The sequence below is a fragment of the Chaetura pelagica genome, unplaced genomic scaffold (assembly GCF_000747805.2).
Source record: "Chaetura pelagica isolate M959 unplaced genomic scaffold, ChaPel_1.0 scaffold336, whole genome shotgun sequence".
NCBI lineage: Eukaryota > Metazoa > Chordata > Aves > Apodiformes > Apodidae > Chaetura > Chaetura pelagica.
In genome coordinates this window covers 1,298,108-1,315,746 of record NW_009953652.1, presented here as the reverse complement: position 1 = coordinate 1,315,746, position 17,639 = coordinate 1,298,108, and the positions used below count along the sequence as shown (strand labels likewise).

The 17,639-nt window shown below is 36.6% G+C and overlaps 2 protein-coding genes across 2 annotated transcripts in view; one reads left to right on the top strand and one right to left on the bottom strand.

Annotated features, from left to right (window-relative positions):
* Nucleotides 1-572, bottom strand: part of NDUFAF5 (NADH dehydrogenase (ubiquinone) complex I, assembly factor 5) — a 7,159-nt gene extending 6,587 nt beyond the window's left edge. Inside the window, exon 1 of the mRNA XM_010000192.1 lies at nt 555-572. Coding sequence (XP_009998494.1) covers nt 555-572 — 18 coding nt within the window. The remainder of the gene's footprint in view (nt 1-554) is intronic.
* A 247-nt stretch (nt 573-819) lies between these two features.
* Nucleotides 820-17,639, top strand: part of ESF1 (ESF1, nucleolar pre-rRNA processing protein, homolog (S. cerevisiae)) — a 29,543-nt gene continuing 12,723 nt past the window's right edge. Inside the window, exons 1-8 of the mRNA XM_010000180.1 lie at nt 820-1,495; nt 2,209-2,600; nt 3,378-3,491; nt 4,246-4,346; nt 5,904-6,056; nt 7,471-7,585; nt 8,522-8,660; nt 14,445-14,606. Coding sequence (XP_009998482.1) covers nt 820-1,495; nt 2,209-2,600; nt 3,378-3,491; nt 4,246-4,346; nt 5,904-6,056; nt 7,471-7,585; nt 8,522-8,660; nt 14,445-14,606 — 1,852 coding nt within the window. The remainder of the gene's footprint in view (nt 1,496-2,208; nt 2,601-3,377; nt 3,492-4,245; nt 4,347-5,903; nt 6,057-7,470; nt 7,586-8,521; nt 8,661-14,444; nt 14,607-17,639) is intronic.

Genomic DNA, 17,639 nt, shown 5'->3' with positions numbered 1-17,639 from the left:
GGCCTCTCCCCGCGCCGGGGCGGGCGGGAGCGCTTGTCTGAGCCCGCCGGATGGGTCGTGCTCTAGCTGGCTTCGTTCCCAAGTGGTGCTTTAGAATCACAGAATGGTTGGAAGGGACCTTAAAGTCCAACTAGATCCAACCCCCCTGCATGGGCAGGGACACCTCCCACTGGACCAGGTGCCTCAGAGCCCCATCCAGCCTGGCCTTGAACACCTCCGGGGATGCGGTATCCACAACTTCCTTGGGAAACCTGTGCCAGTGTCTTGTGACCCTCACACTAAAGAATTTCTTCCAAATGACTGATCTAAAGCCACCCTCTTTCAGTTTGAAGACATTCCCCCTCGTCCTATTGCTACATGCCCTTATATAAAGTCCCTCCCCAGCTTTCCTGTAGCCCCTTCAGGAACTGGAAGGCTGGTATCAGGTCTCCCTGGAGCCTTCTCCAGTGTGAACAACCCCATCTCTCTCAGTGTATTACTCCTGTGGGAAGAATAATTCTGAGGTCTGACAGCAGAGCTGTTTGAGATTCTGTTTGGGATTGGTAGGACATTACAGCTATATCTGCAGTCATTATGTGGGTTTTTTTAGCTGCATATCCATTATCAGAGGAAGCTAAGATTTGTGGCCAACACTGTCGTAGTTGAAGGATTATTTGTGCCTCATTTAAATGGTGTCTGTGGTTTCGGTAAGAATTTTTTAGTTATAGGTTAAAAATCTAGCTGCTTAATTTTTTTTCAGTTGTTTTTTTTTTTTTTTCTGTAAACCTATAAAGAAGTTTTTTTGTAATCAGAAGTATTTTTTTTTTCTTCATGTTGTAGATGTCCAAGTCTTCAACAGCATCAAAAATGTCATCCCAAGAGGAAATATTGAAGGATGGGCGGTTTAGCTGTGTTGCCAGGGATCCCAGATTTTGGGAGATGCCAGAAAAAGAACGTAAAATCAAGATTGACAAACGATTCCGAGCCATGTTTCATGACAAGAAGTTTAAGCTGAAATATACAGTGGATAAAAGAGGTCGCCCTGTTAACTATACTTCAACAGAGAACCTCAGGAAATTTTATGCCCTGTCAGAATCTGACTCTGGCCTTTCAGAAGATGATAGTAAAGAAGAAGCTGAAAGGAAGAAAAAGAAAAAAAAAGCTAAACCTAAAGGAGATGCAAAACTATTTGCTGATGAGCTCCCGAGGGAAAAGAGCAAAATAAAGAAAGGAGGAGTGGACCAAACATCTGAAGGAATGACAAAACTAGATGACCTTAAAAGTGAAGGACAAAAAAGAACATCTAAATTGAACTTGAAAGAGGACTCTAAGAAGACAGCAACAGAAGTTGATGGCTGTCAGGGAAAGAAAGGCCTTCTACACAAACGGGATAATAAGCAAGGAGGAGGATCAATTTCAGTTCAAAACAAGCAAAAGTTTTCACAACCAAGAGGTGCCAAATCAGTTAAAGCTCCCAGGAAGGACCATTCCCTAGGAGAAAAAAGAAAAGAATCAGGTCAGTTGTTCAAATAATAAGTAGAATTTGACTGTGTTTACTTGGGTGTTGTTGCTTTTGTATTCTCCGTGGAAGGTCTTCTACCGACTGACCCAGATTCAGTGTTGCTAAGGAATCAGGATTGGTCAGCACTTCTTTAGAATCAGTGCTAGCTCTTCAGCTGGATTGTGAATATCCATGTCCTTTTCATTGCTGGAGCTGAAATTGTTGGTTATGGTGGTTAGAAAAGTAGAATGTACAGTACTGTAGACATTATTTCTCAAACTGAATGTCAAATGTAAGGTCTGATACCATGAAGGCCTCAAAATATCAACAGTTGTTGACTGAAAGCGTAGGAATGGCAGCACCAAGCCATTAATATAAGAGAGCATTAGAGAGAACAGGTGACTGTAAGAAAGACTTTATATTGCATGTGAATGCATACAGCCTAGATTATTGAAAACTATAATCTACCTGTTGATTATATAGTTATTAATAGAACAACAACAGTATTTTCACAGAATTTGAGACAGATGATACATCTGTGGTCCTAAAGAGCAATAGATCACATAAGCTGAAGAGCCCAGGCTGATGATTTATGTGGCTTGCACTTCCCTGGTGTAATTTATTCCCGCATCACTGTGCATTTCAGGGGTACTGTAAATCTGAGATTTTTCCTCTTTGTAAAGGTTCGTATGTAATTACAACATCAAAATAGACACTTTATCTTTCAGTGACTGTAGGCACAGACACCTGTGATCAACGTGACATCAGTAAAAGCCACTCAGAGGAAGAATTGGAAGAAGAGGAGCCAGAAGATCAGGGAGAAACAGATGAGGAAGAAGAGCCAGAAGATGAGAGGGAAGCAGGTGAGGAAGAGGAGCCAGAAGATGATGGGGAAACAGATGAGGAAGAAGAGCCAGAAGATGATGGGGAAACAGGCGAAGAAGGCAGTGATTCAGAAGATGATGAAGAAAGCAACAGTGGGCCTGATCCAGCTAGAGGCATAGGGAACATTGAAAGCAGCTCAGAGGATGATGAGGACTTAAATGACTTGTTTCCAAAGGAGCCAGAGATAGAGCATTCCTGGCGTGAACTAGATAAAGATGCCCCTCGTGGAGATGAGGTAACAATACATGTGCATTTGAAAAGTTGGTACATGACAAACTCAGAAGTGTACACTGAATTCATTATAGACCTTCATCTGTGAAATTTTTTTTGAAAGTACTTTTCATAAAGTATTTTTTTGCAGAATGGGTATGATGATTAAGTTGGCTGAGAATGAGACTTGCAGTTTTCACTGGTGTCTCCCTTTCCCTGTAAGCAGAGGTTTACCTATAGATAGATAAGCTATCTATAAGTGAAAGAACAAACAGAATTGAGCTTTTCAGGAATTCCAGAGTTTAAATATTACTGGTTTTGTTCAATACTAATGTTTTTTCACTTCAATTTTATTTTTTAAGTTGTGCTTTTAAGAAATTAAGAAATCCTTAGACAGTGAAGTAGGACTTCAAAATCGAGTACAATTAGTGTATAAGAAGTCACAGTGCTCGAGTGCTAGTCCAGTATTGTGGTACTAGTTGCTGTTGTGATTAATTGTATGATCTAACAAATTCCTAGATGTTGATGTTGTAACTGCAGTCCTAAATTGGTGCATTCAGTTCTGGGATGCTTCCCTATTTATGTCCTTTTTATCTGCTCTGGTGATTGCTGTTTCTGACCTTTGCTAGTTTAAGTGATACAAAGTCTTGAGTAAAATGCTTCTTTTATGCTTTCACCACAGTTTGTTTCTGACTTTGATTTTTACCAAGGCTAGCAGCTAGGGAATTGTGTGCTCCCCACAGCAGTCAGGAATTAAACCTGTGAACTTTGTCATCTTCTTTTTTCCCCCCTTTCCATTCAGATTACAAGTCGATTGGCAGTTTGTAATATGGATTGGGATAGGTTGAAGGCTAAGGATTTGTTGGCTCTGTTTAATTCTTTCACACCCAAAGGAGGAAGAGTATTTTCTGTTAAGGTAAGACCTGACTTCTAAAAGTAATGGCTTTTACTGTTAAAAACAAAACAAAACAAAGATACTACAGAATTGAAACAGACATTTCTGTAGAAGAATCAAGAGAGATACTAACATGATAAATGACAAACTGTGTTGCAACTGAACTTGCTGTGTTAGAAATAATATGTTCTGCTTTTCAGCAATGGGCCAATATGCAGTCAAGATAGATCCCAAAGATGTTAACTTCCTGTGTTCATGAGATTGGCTCTAGATGTTAGTAAGGAGAGACTACATTTCCTTGGCTAGTTTAATTTTCAATGGTCTTTACAGTAGATAATCCAACCTTAAACCTGACTATTTCTAAGTGCTTTCCAACCCCTTTTATCATTGCACAACACTTGTTTTTCAACACTTTTGAGCTTATTAATAAAGTGGTTAAATTCTGATCAGTTCAGTTATGTTTTTCCATTTTTTTAGTGTCTGCCTCTAAGTGGCTGAAAAACCTTAGTCTAATACTGCTTTCTGAAGAGGGCCAGTGAAATGAAAAAAGTTATGGTACCTGTTGTTCTCCTTTCTCAAAATATTTTCATTCCTAATGGGCAGTTTTTCTATTCTACTGTCTTTTCTGTAAATTAAAATTAAGAGAGTATTAAAGCTTATGGAATTGATCCCTCTACTGATCTAGAGAAAAAATATAAAGTGTAAAAGGCATGGTGAGATATTTTTTCTTAGTTGGTGCTGTTAAAAAATTACTCCTGTATTCTTGTATTTGTAGATCTTTCCTTCGGAGTTTGGAAAAGAGAGATTGAAAGAGGAAGAGCAAAAAGGACCTGTGGAACTGTTTGATCTTCCAGAGAATACCACAGAGAATGATGGGTATTAACTTAGTCTTCAAATGACAGACATCATATGTCTAATTCTCAGTGAAAATCCTGATCAGCTCCTGCTTCCAAAATGTAATATGTAGAAGTCTCCTGTAGAGGCTTTAATTTTATAGGTTTTTTCAAGGAATACTTTACAGCTGGCCCTGGTTCAGTGCATTGAATAAATGCATTATGATAATAACTTGAGAAAATTTACTTGCTGATAATTGAGTTTAAACTATATTCCTAATTGGAATAATAAATGGAACAAATGTGGAGAGCTTAATACAGCGTTTCTCCTCTACAAATTGCTCCTCAAGCAGTAAACTCCCTTTGTTGCTTACTGTCAATATTTTTATCTGCGTAACCAACAGGGACCTTAACTTAGGCCAAGAATTCCCAGGCTGAGATTTCTTGAATGCCACCAGCAGCAGTCCTGGCTTGCCAGGCTGAGCTCATCAGGCCTACCATTGTCCAGGCTTTTCAGGCATGTCTGTTTTTTTTTTATTTCCCCTTTTGTTCTCCTTGAAAATCTTGTCTCTCTGGAACTAGAGAGATTTTGCTTTTATATTTTTCCAAAATTTACAGATGTTTGGCAGCCTGAGTGGCGTCACTTTTGTATAATTCATCTCAGTGGACTCCCTTATCTTTGGAAAATCTGGATGCTTCTAAAATAAGTGCAGATCCTTTGAATTCATTCTCTTGTGTATCAGGGAAGTGTATGATGAACTCACACTGTGTGCTGAAAGCAGCTTCACTGTATGCATCAAGGTGCATCTTGATGCATGGGGTTTACTGCTCAGTGGGCTCTAGAAATTCTGGAATACAAAAGAAATCCAGATTTCCCAGAGATACCTCAGTGATGCCTGTGTATGTACCCTTCAGATTCACAGGACAAGACCTCAGCCCTGTGATCTCTCTTCTGCATCATTCCACCAATTAATCCACTTCTCAGTCTCTTTTCTGCCTTTCTTTTTCTCTTGCTGTTACCTTCTGTGACACCACCACCTCCTGGGCTGCCAATTAATCCACTTCTCAGTCTCTTTTCTGCTTTTTCTCTTGCTGTGACCTTCTGTGACACCACCACCTCCTGGGCTACACAAGTTAAGATTCCTTCCCTCACACATCCCACTTTCTTACTCTACACTGCCTCCTTCTGGCGTGAGCATCTGCGGTCCTGTCCTTACAATTGCCTCCTTAACACGTACCCTTGCTTAGGTATGAACATTTTCATTAACTTTGTTAAGAGCCAGGATAATCGCAAACAGCTTGACAGCCTATTAAAGGCTCCTTTCTGCAGCTCCTCTATGCCCTGCACAGGGACTTTAAGCTTACAATGCCTGTGGGAAGCAGAGTCAGATACAGAAGGTGTACAATGAATAAAACCATGTGAGTTGGTCTTTTTACTCGAGTAAGACTGGATGGACACTGGTGGGACTTCATCTTATTATGATAAGACTAGGGAAGTGTTTGTATGGTGTGTGTTTGTAATGAGTTGAATGAAAATATTTTGCAAATGAGAGGTGATTAAAGCCAGCTCACTTGATTGTGGTGTTTTCTACTTTTGCAGGCTTTATAGGGAAAAACTGCGGGAGTATCAGTTTAAGCGGCTAAAATACTACTATGCAGTTGTAGAATGTGATTCTCCTGAAACAGCCAATAAAATTTATGAGGAATGTGATGGACTGGAATTTGAAAGCAGCTGTTCTTTCATAGACCTGAGGTAACTCCAGGGGTGGCTTTCTCATGTCTTGGTCTAGGGAGGGAAAATTAAAGCAAATTTAAAATAATTTGTTGAATGAACTATATTGTCTTTATTCTATAACCAAAATGAGAGAGGCAAATAAATTAGGCATCCAGTGAGTTGTTAGATTTCTTCTTTTTGAGCATTTTTACTGAAATATGGAAAGTTTGAGAGGATCTCTGCATAGAGAGGTTATTTTCAGGGAAATCAGGTAAAATGTTCTAGATGCATCTTCAACCTTTTGGTAAAATTAAGTAAAGTGGTAGAATATAGAAAACAAAATAATATACTGCTGCATTTTTTCTTTTCTTTCCCCAAGGGTCCAGAAATGGCTTTTTCTCAGGATTGCTTAACCACAGGGCAAGAACATCACTGCTGTTGTCATAAAGCTGCAATGGATTACTATCCTAGCCCCTGTGAATGAGCTGGAAGCTCTTAACATTTCCAAAGTCAAATTTGGAAAAGAAAGAATTTTAAGTGATAGCTGTGTTTTATGGTTATTATTTCCTTTCGTTAAAACAAAAAAGCGCCTTCTAGTCTGAGCAGAAGTTTCTAAATCATGAGAAGTTTTGACAGAAGCTGGCTTTGTCTGGTGGGGCCTGTGTTATGGGCACTTTTGGAAGTCAGTGAAAGATAAGTTTTTTGCTTTGAATAATTTTCTAGAGGAACTTGATTCATTTGCTTTGAACCATTCTGGAGAAGATGGTCTCTGCCAAACGAACACGAAACTTTTCATGCTTTTAAACATAGACAGATAACGTTTTACAGGACACAGCTTTTCCTAATCTACTTTGTTATATTTTAATGTTGAATAGTATTAATCATATTACATTTGCAATTATTTTTTAAAAAAGCCCAAGTTTCTTCTCATGTAGCTCACAAAGGGTTTTTTTAATCTGTTTTACTCTGTTGTTGCACATGACTTTAATCTTTTAAACATTTTTCCCTGTCAATTTTAAAAATATACCAGGCTTTCCTAAAATGTTTTGAATTTTTTTAATTTATCTGTTTGAAAATATATTTTATTCATTCTTTTTTTTCTGAATTTTTAATAGTAAGTGTTCTGAAAAGATAATTCTTAAAACAAACAAAACATCCAAAACACCCACCCCTGATTCTGCTATTACTTGACTGAAAATTGTTTAGTTTACTTCCCCAAGATGGTGGTGTTATACATCCAAAACCTGTGAAATAGCTGTGCAGAAGCCTGATAGTGAATCCTACACCTGTGGAGTACTTGTCAATTTATTTTGTTTCCTTTTCAGGCAGACCAACTTGTTACTTCAGCAAATTCTTTTCTGCTGAGGTACCATACTTATGAACAGCTTAGACTATTTATACTACGAAATTTCCTAGTGTATTTGAATAATAACATGTTTTATTTGCCTGTCAGATTTATTCCAGATAGCGTTACATTTGAAGATATGCCTAAAGATGCAGCCTCAGAAGTGAACGTAGCTGTATATAAACCAAAGTACTTCACATCTGCTGCTATGGGAACATCAAAGGTATCTTTACCATGTTTTTGCAATGTTCTTCTAATTCGTTTAGTATTATTGTCAACTCATATAAGTAGTGGAGAAGAGATTCCTGATTATCTTCTCCATTTCAGATGTTTTGAAAGATGTGTAACAGAGCCACAAGTTGCAACCCCATAAAAAAGCTCTAGTTTTGGATTTTAAAAGAGATTTGGCTTCTTTGTTACCAATTAAATACAATATTTTAATCTCATTATACCTCTATTACAAGATATACTTGGATTACTTTGTTATTCACAATTAAATCTTCTAGTTTGCCTAAAATGGTGTTTGTGTGTAGCTCAACAAGAGCCTTTTTGGTGGTAGTTCCAGGCTTAAACAGTTGCTTCCTCTCCATGTAAATATTCATTCCTACTCTGTCTTTTGTGACAGCCAAAACTTCCATCTGGCCTTTTAGTGAACTTGATCAGAGAAGAGATTAGTTGAGAAGTCATTTCTGCTGGATCACTTTTCAGTCACATCTGTTTCATCTTCTGAGTTGAGGGTGCAGTTGTGCAAACACTTTCATTGTCCCCATTGGAATCCATGCCTGATTCCAGGAGAGAGTTGCATCTGAATGAGGAAAGGAGAGGAGTTGGTGGCTGCTTCTACACCAGTATCTGCTGCCACATAGGAAATTTGCTTACAGAGATTTCATGTCAGAGAGCCGTTCAGTGCATGAGGAGTCTTCTTTGTTCTTTCATGTAGTTAAAAATCCTTCAAACTCATTGCAGAACAAATTAAAAAAAGTTGTAATTCTTTATTTTACTACATGGTTATTATAGCTAATTGTCATGGACAACATTAGTAACAGGTTTACATTGCTTCTTAAATGGAAGGTATCAAATAATTTTATCTAAAAAGACAGACTTAAAATGTTTAATTTCAGTGTTTCAGCTTCAACAAGTGGGATTCTTATTTTTAAAGGTAGATATCACATGGGACGAGACAGATCATGAACGAGTAACATCACTTAGCAGAACTTTTAAAAAGGAGGAACTTCTTGACATGGATTTTCAAGCTTATTTGGCTTCGTCTAGTGAAGAAGAGGAGGAAGAGCAGCAAGGTACTTCGGTTAATAAATGTCCACAAAGTCGTTGGCTACAGTATTTTGAATACTAATTACTTAAACGTATAAAATCCATATATTAAGAAAGAGCTTTGAGCGTTGTCTTACAAGGCCAATAATGCACTCATATAAAAGCTGTGGTCAGGTTCTATTATGAAAAATAAGCTACCTGTCCTCCAGAGCTAAACATCTCCAAAAGTGGCATGTACTTACTTTCTGTGTGTGTGACCTGCAGGTGGAGGGAAATTGGTGGTGAGCGTGTTGGTATATTTTATTTGCTCTTTTCAATTAGGAAATAAATGGATTGATGACAGAATACTGACAGGTGCTAACATTTTTTTTAAGGATTCATAAATGTTTGAGTTCGGATTGTTAACATGGAAGCTGTAGAGTTCTTTGAATTTGCTCAAACTTGACATACCTTTTTTCTTTCTTTTCTGTTTGTTTGACTTTTCCAGTGTTCTTTATACATTATAAGAAAAAACATGTACAAGCTTTCAAATCACTATCTCTAAAGCCACAGTTCATTATGCAAACCTGATTAGGATTTTCCAGATAAATCATGTCGCTACCAGTATGACCCTAAAATTGCTACACTAATTTTGAACACAAAGCTGAATTTGGTGTTACAGTTTACTGAAAGGATTTGTTAGTGGGAGTTTGACTTCAGTATTATCACCCTACCTTTAAAACAGCTTTCTGGTTTTCATTTCTGTACTGCAAAATCTCTTTACATGATATAATTAATGTTTGATTAAGCCAAGCATAATGATGATAACTTGACTTATTTCAAGTGGCAAGATCACAGGTGATGGGAATCATAGCTTATTTTCTTTATTGCTGATACGATTGTTCTGTTAAAGTTGCATTTCATCATATGTTTGAATAATTTTCTCAAGAAATGTAGCTGTTTTGCTCGATGCTGAATGAAGATCTGCTGCCTTTATGAAGGCATTTAACTATTTTGAATTAACTAGTTTGAATAACACTGATAAATATTACCATATGGTAGGTGATTAGGAGTTATTCTAATGGTTGAACCCCTGGTGAGCTGCTTTCTGAATAGAGCTTGCACCTTTGAGTGTAATATAATTTTCTTCCACTATTTTTTTTCCTCCTATGCCTCTCTTTGCTTCTTTTAAGGTACCTTGACATTTCTTTTGTCAAGTTTGGTGCTAAAGAGCTACTTTAATCTCTTTATTTCTGAGATAAAATTTTCAACAGAACTGGAGGTTCTTCCTTTTCAGAGGAAAATTCGTAGTTTATTTGTGAAGTAGTTCATGACTAAATGAATGCAGTTCAATGCCCACTGCAGAAATCTATTCATAGGTTAATGTAGTGTTTTGTCTTCTTTGTGGCCCTCTATGCACATGCTGAAGTGTCTGCTGGGCAAGGAGATACTGAAGAAGCTGCTCTACGACTGCTTATTGGGATGGCCTAGACAGCATGTGGAAAGAGATGTAAAGATGTAGAGGGAGATGTAGATTGTACAGAACTTTTTCACTCCAGCAGTAGCTCTTCTTGGGTTACCAGGGAGTGTGAATGGCAGAGGAAAAAAGCTGTGCCATGTGCTTTCTGGTGCTTCTAAGCTATAGGTCTTACATAATGAGGGGAAAAGCAAGCAGCAGAACACTTAAAGAGTGTTCTGAGTGAAGTAGTAACATCTTTCAGTGATTCTCATACATAACTTCTGAAAAATATAAAGAGAATGTCATCTCACTTCATAAGGTACGTAAATTTTCCATATATGGTCAACCAAAATGCAGATTCCTGAACTCCCTTTTTCGTTTTTGCTCTAAAATTCAGTCTGTTCTTAATTAATAAAAATGTAGACCCTAAATTACAAGGCAAAGAAAATGTCATTAAGCCTTAGTCAAGTCTTTTAAATAGACATTAAAATTGATTTATACTGCATTAAAGCAGATTGTCGCCATCAGAGGTGAGTTTGGAGCGTGCAAAAGAACATTACAATTTTCTGGTTATAGAGTTGGGAAATCTGGCAGCAAACTCAGCTTGGAAATATCTTGGCAGGGTTAATGTCCATTTGTTCCTCATCTTGCATAAAAACGCACTTATAAACTACACCTCTGTGATCTTTCTATTCTCTAATAATGTTTGTTAAATATCTAAATGAGAGCAGTAGATGCAGAGTAAAGTATTGCCATCTTCTCACGTACAAGACTACTGCTGTGTTAAAGAATAGCATCTGTAATAGGGTGGTGAAAAGAAATTTTAAAAAGTAAACTTCCATTGCTGGGAAGGAAGAGAAACTGACCTTAAGTATTCTTATCACACTAATAAATTTTCAACCTGAGAATGTCTAATGATGTTTTGAAAAGTAAGTTATTAATAGAGGAATTATGTTGCCATGTCTTTAACATGTTCCTGACCTTTTATCCATTAATTTTAGTGATACAGAACAGGATTCCATCCAGCAGAATTATGTGGCACTATGCACAAATGGGAAAAATCAATGTCAGCTGCCTGAAAGGGAATGTAGGAGTGTGATAAGAGGCAAATAATATGTCCTGCACTTTTATTCTTTTAAACTTATGAAAATGTTTTATTTATAAACAAATTTTTCTTGACCTGTTCTAATCTATTTTTTCTGGAATTTTTCAACTTAAAATATGTGTGTCATGAATGTTAGTATTACTATTATACAACAGTTTTGTAATGTCAAGAATTTCAGTGCCCTGGTATGTTGTGGTTCATAGCACAAAGAAGCTCTTTTACGTTGCTTCTGAATTTTCTGTTACTTGGATGCATTTGTTCCAGTTAGGAAGCATTTGTGGTGTGCATCAAATCCAGCCCATAATTGCTATTTTGACCATTAACACCAGTGACTTAGTGTAGGGACTTTTAAATGATGCCTCAAATCAAGCATTATGGTTTTCATGTCTAAGCTTTTGTTCTGTTCTTTTAATCTTTGCAAGAACATCATCTTTTCTGCTGTTCTGCTTTGCATGGCCACACAGAATACCTGAGTAGAATATATGACAACATACTTTTGCCAATGTATTTTTAATTAGCAATAGAATAAATAGAATATCTTGAGTTGGAAGGGACCCACAAGGATTGTTGAGTCCAAGTCCTGACTCCACAAAGAGCAACGTGAAAGTTAAACCTTACATTTAAGAGTTGTCCAGACACTTCTGGAGCACCAAGAGGCTTGTAGGGAACTCCAGGTAGAGCTCTGCTCTCCACAGTAGGAGTCTGAGCAGGGAGCAAAGTCTCTTGTAGTGTTCTGCTTCCAGTACAAGACTCTACAAAAACAGAAGGTGATTGGTTTTGTGCTGCTGCACCCATGCTGGAGAAAGTGCAGAGAAAGGAAATGTAGATGTTGGTAAGGAAGAGGTGCTGGATAGAGATTTCCTTTTTTTTAATAATGCTGGTAATCTTATATTTAGTGATTGGTGTTAAAATCGGACAGTTTTTTACAATTCTGAAGCCTATTTGATAAAGTAACTCTGACTGTGTATGCAAATTTAAATGCAGTTTTAATATTTCATCATGACAGTACAGCTGTCTTAAAAATGAATAGGATTCATATGTGTTTATATTTGCTAGAACTATTATAGAAGGCTAATAATTGGAAGGTGACAGACATAGAACATGCAGTTATTTAATATTGTCCTTGAATCCAATGGGTGTTTATAAAATTCATTGAATTAGGATGTTATTTTGGGTTAGCTGCTGTCCCTTATTCCTGTATAGCTGCTTTGGACACTCAGGCATTACTGCTGCTTCAAAAGTAACAAGGATCCGACTTTTAGGAGTATTTAGGGATAGAATCAAGACAGTGCATTTTTATGGTATGGCCATAAGCATTAAGATCAATAGCTGAATTTTCTGGTGTGAGGGCGAATTTTATCTTTCCATCTTTAGAAGAATCTCATCTTTGGAGCAGATCTCTTGTCAAATGTTGTGTCTGCTGTAATTTTTCATCTCTATTCAGTTTGTAAGGCTGAGCTAAAAAAAATAAGAGAATTATCTTCTCAGCCATTGCAAGATAATCTTAAACTAAGAATGTGGTATCTTCAAACCCCTGTGGTTACAGGAACGTGATCCCAGCTAACGCAGGTGTCAATCAGCAATTCAAAGTGTTGATCCTCTCCATTTGCTTATATTTTGATGAATTACAGCTTTTTAAAACAAACAAAATCCCCCTACAAACTATTGTATTGGCATGTTTTTGACCTGCCTCATGATTTATTTATTTTTTTCTTTTTAATTGTTTATCACTTCTGTTACTACTCTTCCTTGAAACCAGTAAGAATCTACTTTTATTTTAGGCTATATTTCATCAGCTTTTGCCTTTTTTTCCTTCACAGGTTAACCTTTTTTTCCTCTTAATTGTATTTCTTCTGCCTTGCAGCTGTTAATGCACCAGAACTTTGTTTTGTTTGTGTTTTGTTCAAAAAGTCTTTGAACAAGCTATTGGCAGAAATAATTACTGCCTTAATATCCATCAGAAAGTGGTTCCTCATGTTGTGCAATACAGCGTGATACTTGAAAGCTAGTGACAAGGTTATTTGAACTCTGAACAAACTTTGAGAACATATTCAGTTCATTTTTCTTTTCTTGCAGATGTTGTCAAGTGTTCTTTTGTTGCTTAAAAATGAAAAGGCTCTTAAGGGTTTTTTGAAGGTGATGTTGAACATTTGACAACAGAAGCACATTTTAGCTAAATGAGAAAGTATGTCAATATGCATTGCCACTTACATTTCTCCTAGCAAAATTAACAAAACCAGTAATAAATATTTGTTTTAACTGGTATTTGTATTTTTTCAGATTTGTATTTATTGGTACTCCTTACTTACCCAGTTAAAAGGGAGCCTTTCTTAGTTTCTTCAGTTGAGCAGATGCTTTCCTCTTAAGAGATCCCAGCTACTGATGAGGAAAGTGGAAAAGCAGCTGCAGTTAACTGAGTGGTAAAGATTTCTGCTCCCAGCCAAAAGCCAGCTTCTTGTGATGGAATGTGGAAGAGAACAACCATGTCACACCTAAGTTTTAGCCAAAAACTAGAGGTCATTCTGTGTTAACTTAAAACTGCCATCTGACTTTGTAGACACCAGTTATGCTGCCCATGCAGCTTGGTGCTGTAGGAAATAAGGCTTTACTGCTAAACCAGAGAAAAAGGAAAAAAAAAGAGCCTGCCCCAAACCTAGTTTTCTACAGTGTAAGGAACTGCAGCATGTTTAAAACCTTAAAAGTCAGTTCTCTCTGAAACATTTTAAAAAGCTTATTCTAAGTCGCATTGTAATTGTTTTTTTCTAAAAAAAAAAAAAAAGAAAAAGAAACACCCCCTCTTTCCATCTTGCTGCATTTGTTAGTTTTGTTGGTTCAGCAAGTCACTGAAGATTAAGGCATAGAATAATTATCTCGGTTACAGAAATTTGCAAGCATTATTTGTTAAAATGTAGCACTCTATTTCCACAGTGCTTTACTCAGCTACTTTTTGATATTTAAGTACTAGTCTGCTGTAAGGGACTCAGAAACTAATAGTTTTAAAAAGCAGTAAAGGATGTTGTTTCCAATCAGAGATTTCCTTTGCTGGACAAATTTTCTTTTCTTTGTTTGTCGTTTTGTTTTTTTCCCAGATGTTATTTTTATTTCATCTCAGTAATAACTCTAAAACTGGTTACTCTTTAGGGGAATAATAGATGAAAAAGTTTTAGACAGTTTTTTAGAAACAATGTATGTGCCTTGGGTGTGTTTACTAAACATTTGTTGATTGCTTTCTTGAGGCTGTCTGTGACAACTTTACTCTCTTTTGAGGTGGTGATGTACCTCATGAAGTGGAAGATGACAAACCCAGGAAAAGTCAAAAAGAAGATGAAGAGCAAATTGCCAAGTACAGAGAACTTTTGCAAAGTATCCAAGAAAAAGAGAAAAAACAGGAAGAAAAAGATATAGGGATGGAGATTAAATGGGTTCCAGGTAAGTTTTATATTTTTCTTTTACTAACTTGGAGGATTTGCAGTATTGGCCTGCTAATAGGGATACAGTATAATGTGTTGGATTTATAATAGTAGAAACTGACCTTTTTTTCCATAAATTGAAATCCAGATGGATTATGAGGGAAATAGAAGAAATAATATGGCTGAACTCAGTTCTGCAGTTGTAAGCTCCTATTTACAGCTTACTTTTTTCCATATTTTTTTTCTACTTCCTTTTTCATTCATCACTTTATAGATGGTCTTGAATAGAATGAATGTGTTTGTCAGAGTCCTAAAACATACCTATGTTTCTAAAAATGAAAACCAGTGTGATTTGGAAACAGCATAAAATTAGAGGAAAACGGTCTGAAACTCTTGCATAATGCTGAAGATTTGGGGCAACAGAGAAATGAGAAGTCTGACCTCCTAGTCAGATGGCTCTGTGGGAAAGAAAACTACCTGGAAGGAAAGTTGGAGGATCATAGAATGGTTTGGATTGGAAGAGATCTTAAATATTTGGTTGTATTTAGTGACATGCAGCTTTTGATCTGGAAATTAAAGAAAGATGACTTCACCATATAGCTTTGCAGCAGAACTCATCCCGAGATCTAAAAAACAACGTTGTTTTCCTTCATGATGAAAAGATATTTGGACTGATTTTTATATTTTGTTAATGAATGTATGCTTTCCCTGAGATGCAATGAGCCAATGTAAGAACTTGCTACATACAAAAAAGGAAATGTTTTCACTCTCCTCCTTGGTCCTGGCCCGTAGCTCATTCTGACTGCCTGTACTAGCCCCAGCACTTGTTAGGTATCTTAATTCTGCTTGCTAAAACAGCAGAACTACTCTGGAAAAGAAAAAATCTGGATTTTTATTCTGCTGGGTTAGTGAGTCAGGTAGGCAAATAGAAGCATTTGGTGAATGCTCAGAGAGGGTTGAATTACGTAGTTTGAGTATTAGGGAGGTGTGACATCACCTTTTCCATGGCAGCAGGATGCTGTATTGGCTCAGTATTTTGTAGGACTGCAAACTATGTAAGGACACAGACTGATCTGCTGTTGTAAATACTGACACCAGAGACATATTAGAATCCAGCCTCTTCACCTCCAGTGTATTAATTCCAGCTATTAATGCATATCTAATTATCTGATTTACACTAAAATTAATCTGCATTCACACAGGTAACTTTTGTTGAATGTAAATCCTCATGTTTCAAATCTCGTTCTTGTCTGAGTCAGTGAAATCTACTTAACTGAATAGAATAGTTTTATTCCACTTTTTTTATAAGATCAGTATTCAAAAGTATACACTGGCATTAAAAATAGTTTTCAGTCATGCTTCTATGATTCCAGTAATTTGTTACAAATTCTGTGAAACGTCTTTAGAAAAAGTATCAATAATGTGTGACCCGGCAAGTGCTTACTCATACAAGTGTACAATCATGTTTTACTTCATCTGTCCACAGCGTGTCAGTATTTGCACTCTTGAAATTCGTTGGGTCACTGAGCATTCAAGGCAAAAAAGTTTTCATACATAGGTAGCCATTATAAGATTTTTTAAAGATTGGTTGTTGCCACCTTTCAGACTGAAGGTGGAAACCAGTCAAAACAACTGCTGCTAGGAATGTGTTCTGTATTTATATAGGCCAGGCATTGTTAGAAAAGTTACTGTTTTTTTGTGTTGACTTGGAATTTTTATGAATGAAGTTCTGTTAATTAAAAAAGTCTAGGCAATGTAATGTGGTGACAAAGTTAGAAATCTAGAGCAAAACATTCATTGGAGGAGATGGAAAATTGTTAGATGTAAGAAATTGCACAAGGAAAGCAAGAAGTTTTCTGAAAGGCTCTGCCTCTTAAAACTGTTATTTGCATGTTACAAGTAAATTATATTAACATTGAGGAACTGTAGTAGAGGTGGAATCCAATTCCTTAACACAAGGGCTCCTTGTTTTTTTGCAACTGAACTTGACTTTAGAAAATTGGATTTGTTTCATATTGCATCTAGTCCAACCCCTTCCTTCCTGCACCTGCTTATGGGGCTCCTAGGACTTTTGCTGTTATCCTCATTTATCTTGAGGGAGGGATGGGGAAAAAAACATAAAAACAAACAGATGAGAAATCCCTATCCTGGTAAATATGACTGATTTTGTCTAGAGTCATTTGGGAGTCTGTGCACTGGGCCAGATTTGTTCATATAGTGATAGGTTGAATGTGCATGCAGGCACATTGAAGTTTACAGTGGTAGTTCTAATCTATGTCAGTTTAGCAACTAAGAATTTACACTGTATGTTAGCATTTCCTCTTTTCTTACTCTGAAAAAGTTTATCAAAGAGCACGGGTTTTGAAAATCATAGAAGTGTTCACTTGCCTTTGCTAGTTAAGACTGTTGATCTCCAAGGCCAGTCAATAGCATTAGTCAATAGCTGTTAGCCCCAGGAATATGATTTTGTCCTAAAAGTGAAGTGCCTTAACTTTGCTTTTGACTCTAATGTATGGGAACACTTTAGCCATTACTGATTTCAGGCACACCTGAAAGGGAGATTTACAGTGGAGCACACTCAGCACATACTGAACAGTAGTTGATAGGTCTGGCAATATATATGCAGTTGAGGCTATGCTTTTTTATGGGAGAGAAATACATTGGATATGTGTTGGTTTGTTTTTTTTCTTGAACAAATGTGCTTATTTAAATTCAAAACCAATTTAGTTATGTTGGAGCATTCTGGGAATTTAAAAATAGCTTTTGTTTTAATCTCTTAAGACTCCTTAATTTTTTTCAGAACTAGTTTATGTCTGTTGAAATATTTTTATTTCAAGCTCTGCCTTAATCTGTTTCACTTATTGCAAAATCTTTTTCCTGCCCAAATGTTTAATATACTTTGAGTTACAGCAGTTAAATCTAGGAAGCTTTTCAATTGAAAGGCAGAGATTTGAATTAATTTAAAAATTTGAGTTTTGGCACAAATATTTACACATGGTTATAGAAAGCATACTTTGTGAATGATTCAGTTATTCTTGAATCATAATAGTTT